At 52.8% G+C, this 2,597-nt stretch overlaps 1 protein-coding gene across 1 annotated transcript in view; it reads right to left on the minus strand.

The window, feature by feature from the left end:
• Positions 1 to 792, minus strand: part of CCDC28B (coiled-coil domain containing 28B) — a 3,740-nt gene extending 2,948 nt beyond the window's left edge. Inside the window, exon 1 of the mRNA XM_007950453.2 lies at positions 629 to 792. Coding sequence (XP_007948644.1) covers positions 629 to 792 — 164 coding nt within the window. The remainder of the gene's footprint in view (positions 1 to 628) is intronic.
• Between the last annotated feature and the right edge of the window lie 1,805 nt (positions 793 to 2,597).

A 2,597-nucleotide genomic window follows, 5' to 3' on the forward strand; every position in this document is an offset into this window, starting at 1 on the left:
GAGCTTTAGCTACTTCTCACTGCTAGCCATCCCCAAACAGTCCTCTCAGATGGGTGATGTGCAAAGCCAAAGGGAAACACAATGATTTTATTTGGAAAGAACTGGAGAAAAAACACATTGTTTTTAGTGGGAAACAAACATGGGCACCTTATAGGGTAGGATGCAAATTTCCAATCATGTGAAAAACCAAATCAGTAGAGGGTTCCAACTGTATACCTTGGCTTCTCCTCCCCACCTCCTGGTCACTGACCTCTGGCACCAAATCACCTGTGGTTCTCAGAGCCTCCTAAGTAGTCTCTTTCTTCCATACTTGTGCCAGCTAGGCCTCTCAGCCTGGAATGTCCCTCCCTCTCCCGCCTGCTCAGTAGCCTTTGACTCTCTCCCTTCTCTGAAGTGCATCATGTGACCCCAGTGACTCACCTGGGCCTCAGCTCACATACTTGAGGACAAGGACTGGTTCTGATTATCTCAGAAATTCCCTGGGACATGCTTCCAGCTGGGGCCAACCCAAGGAAGGCATCAATTTTGCTTAATAACTGAAGACTGATGTTCCCTCTTACCTTCCTCCCCACAGGACTAAGCTCAGAGATGGGGTCCCTCCCTTCTCTTGATTTCCTTCTGTACATACCTCTTGAATTTGGCTCGCTGCTTGGGAGATGGCAGGTGAGGGAGTCCCAGGGCCAAGGAGCCACTGTGACTGGTGGCCACAGGGACTCTGCGTAATGTGCCTGGGGCCTGGGCTGGTTGAGTCAGGCAGGGTTTGGGGCTCCTCTTTTTCTTCTTGTCATCCATTGGGTGCTGGCTGGGCCTCAGGTCCTAAGAAGGAGCCAGCCCCATTAAGACAGGGGCCAACTCAACCCTTTACCTGGAAAGCCCTGAGAGCAGCAAAGGAAGGGCCCTGGGACTTTCTAACTGTCCCCTCACAACTGTCAGGGCCGCTGTCCCCTCATTGGTAAGATGGAGACAGGGTCAGGTGCCAGACGCAGGCGCCTGCTGCTGGGCTCATGGATGTACATTTGAAGGGCCTTCCCTGGCCCATCCCCAGTCCCCTCCTGCCCTTTAGCCTTAGCCAGAAAACCCAGCTTCTGCCTGAAAGGTCTGCTCAGACACTATTATCCTGCTGGGGCTGCTGTTGGGGTTTCCTGTCCCTGTGGTTGAAGGGGCGGAGCAGGCAGAGGAAATGCAGGGGGAGACAGGGTGGATCTGAGCTGGCAAGAGCCCAGATGAGGATTGTTGTTGTTGGTAGGTGCTGTTGAGTTCAGGATTAGGGGTGTCTTAACTAGGGCTGTTCTATTTATCAACTCTCTCTTCTCCTAGGCAGACACACAGGAAAACCATTAGCATGGGAAGTGACCTAGGTCTGGGTGAGGGTGCCTGGGAATCTCCAGTGTCAAGCAGTAGCCACCAGAGGATGAATAATAGTAGAGGAAGCCTTGATACATGGGACAGAACTTGTGGGTTTTCTCACACTTAGAAATTGGCATCCCTCTTACCTCTTCCCCAACCACAAACATCACGCCACTCCCAGAAGTTGCCTGGGATACACACTTCCAGCTACTTCACTCTTCCCTTCTTGGTCAGAAGGTCACTGCTCCACTCACAAATTGTCACTCAGGTTCAGCCGCTGCCAGGGTGGGGCGAGTGGTCGGCAGCTGGCTGCCTTGGCCTCCAACAATGGCAGAGCCTGTGGCTGGCACTGCATAGCTGGCCTCCAGTCCAGCCCTGACCCCTGCTAGGTTCTTCCTGAGGGCACAGGGGTTCCTGAGCTGCTTGTTCCAGACTGGTGGCATCTAGCCTGACCTAGCAGTCTGATATGGGGTGTGTGTGTGTGTGTGTGTGTCTGTGTGTGTCTGTGTGGGGGGGGACACAGGCATTTAAACTGGCACCTAGTTGGCTGGCTGGCACTGAATAATGGGTCTGGGGCTTTGGTGGAGGGGTGATGGGAGCCACATCATCTGCTCCTCCCTACAAACAGCTTTACTCAATTAGGGGCTTGACGCAGGAAAACTAGAGCAGGCATCCTAGCTCCCGGGGAGTGGCTGGGGGCGGCCCTGGATCTATTTCCCACACTTGGGCTTTTAAGCCTTGTGTCAAACGGATCGCTCGAGAGCGTGGATCGGAAACGGAGCGTCAGACCCTCGTCATCCCGCCCCAGCCCCCACCCCCTCAGGGGGCAATTTACCTGGAGGCTCCGGGTCTGGAGTGATGCTTAGGTGAAGTTTCCTCCCGCCCTCAGCTTTCTCCTCTCAGGAACAGGGACTGGGAGGGGAGCTAAGCTGGCGGGAGGTAATTTGCATTTAAAGGGAAAGTAACATTTTTTAGAGCTCGAGATGGATTAAGAAGGGAGGAGCTTGCTCAGGTTCATAAAGCTGATTCTGGTCTCTCCCGACTTTTCTTCTCTGCCTAAACTAAGGTGACCGTACTGGTTGTGTGATGGCAATCTAAAAGCATTTTCACTTTCCCATCAATTTTGGAAAGAAGTTATAGTCCCTTACAAAATGGTGGTGGCTTCATCAGAATGAGAAAGAGGAACTCGGCCATCTGAGTCCCAACTCCCTTACTGATTACTTTGTTGTTGTTGTTGTTGTTATGTGCCG

The sequence above is a fragment of the Orycteropus afer genome, unplaced genomic scaffold (genome assembly GCF_000298275.1).
Source record: "Orycteropus afer afer isolate SDZICR_OR568_19922 unplaced genomic scaffold, OryAfe1.0 scaffold00272, whole genome shotgun sequence".
Classification (NCBI taxonomy): Eukaryota; Metazoa; Chordata; class Mammalia; order Tubulidentata; family Orycteropodidae; genus Orycteropus; species Orycteropus afer.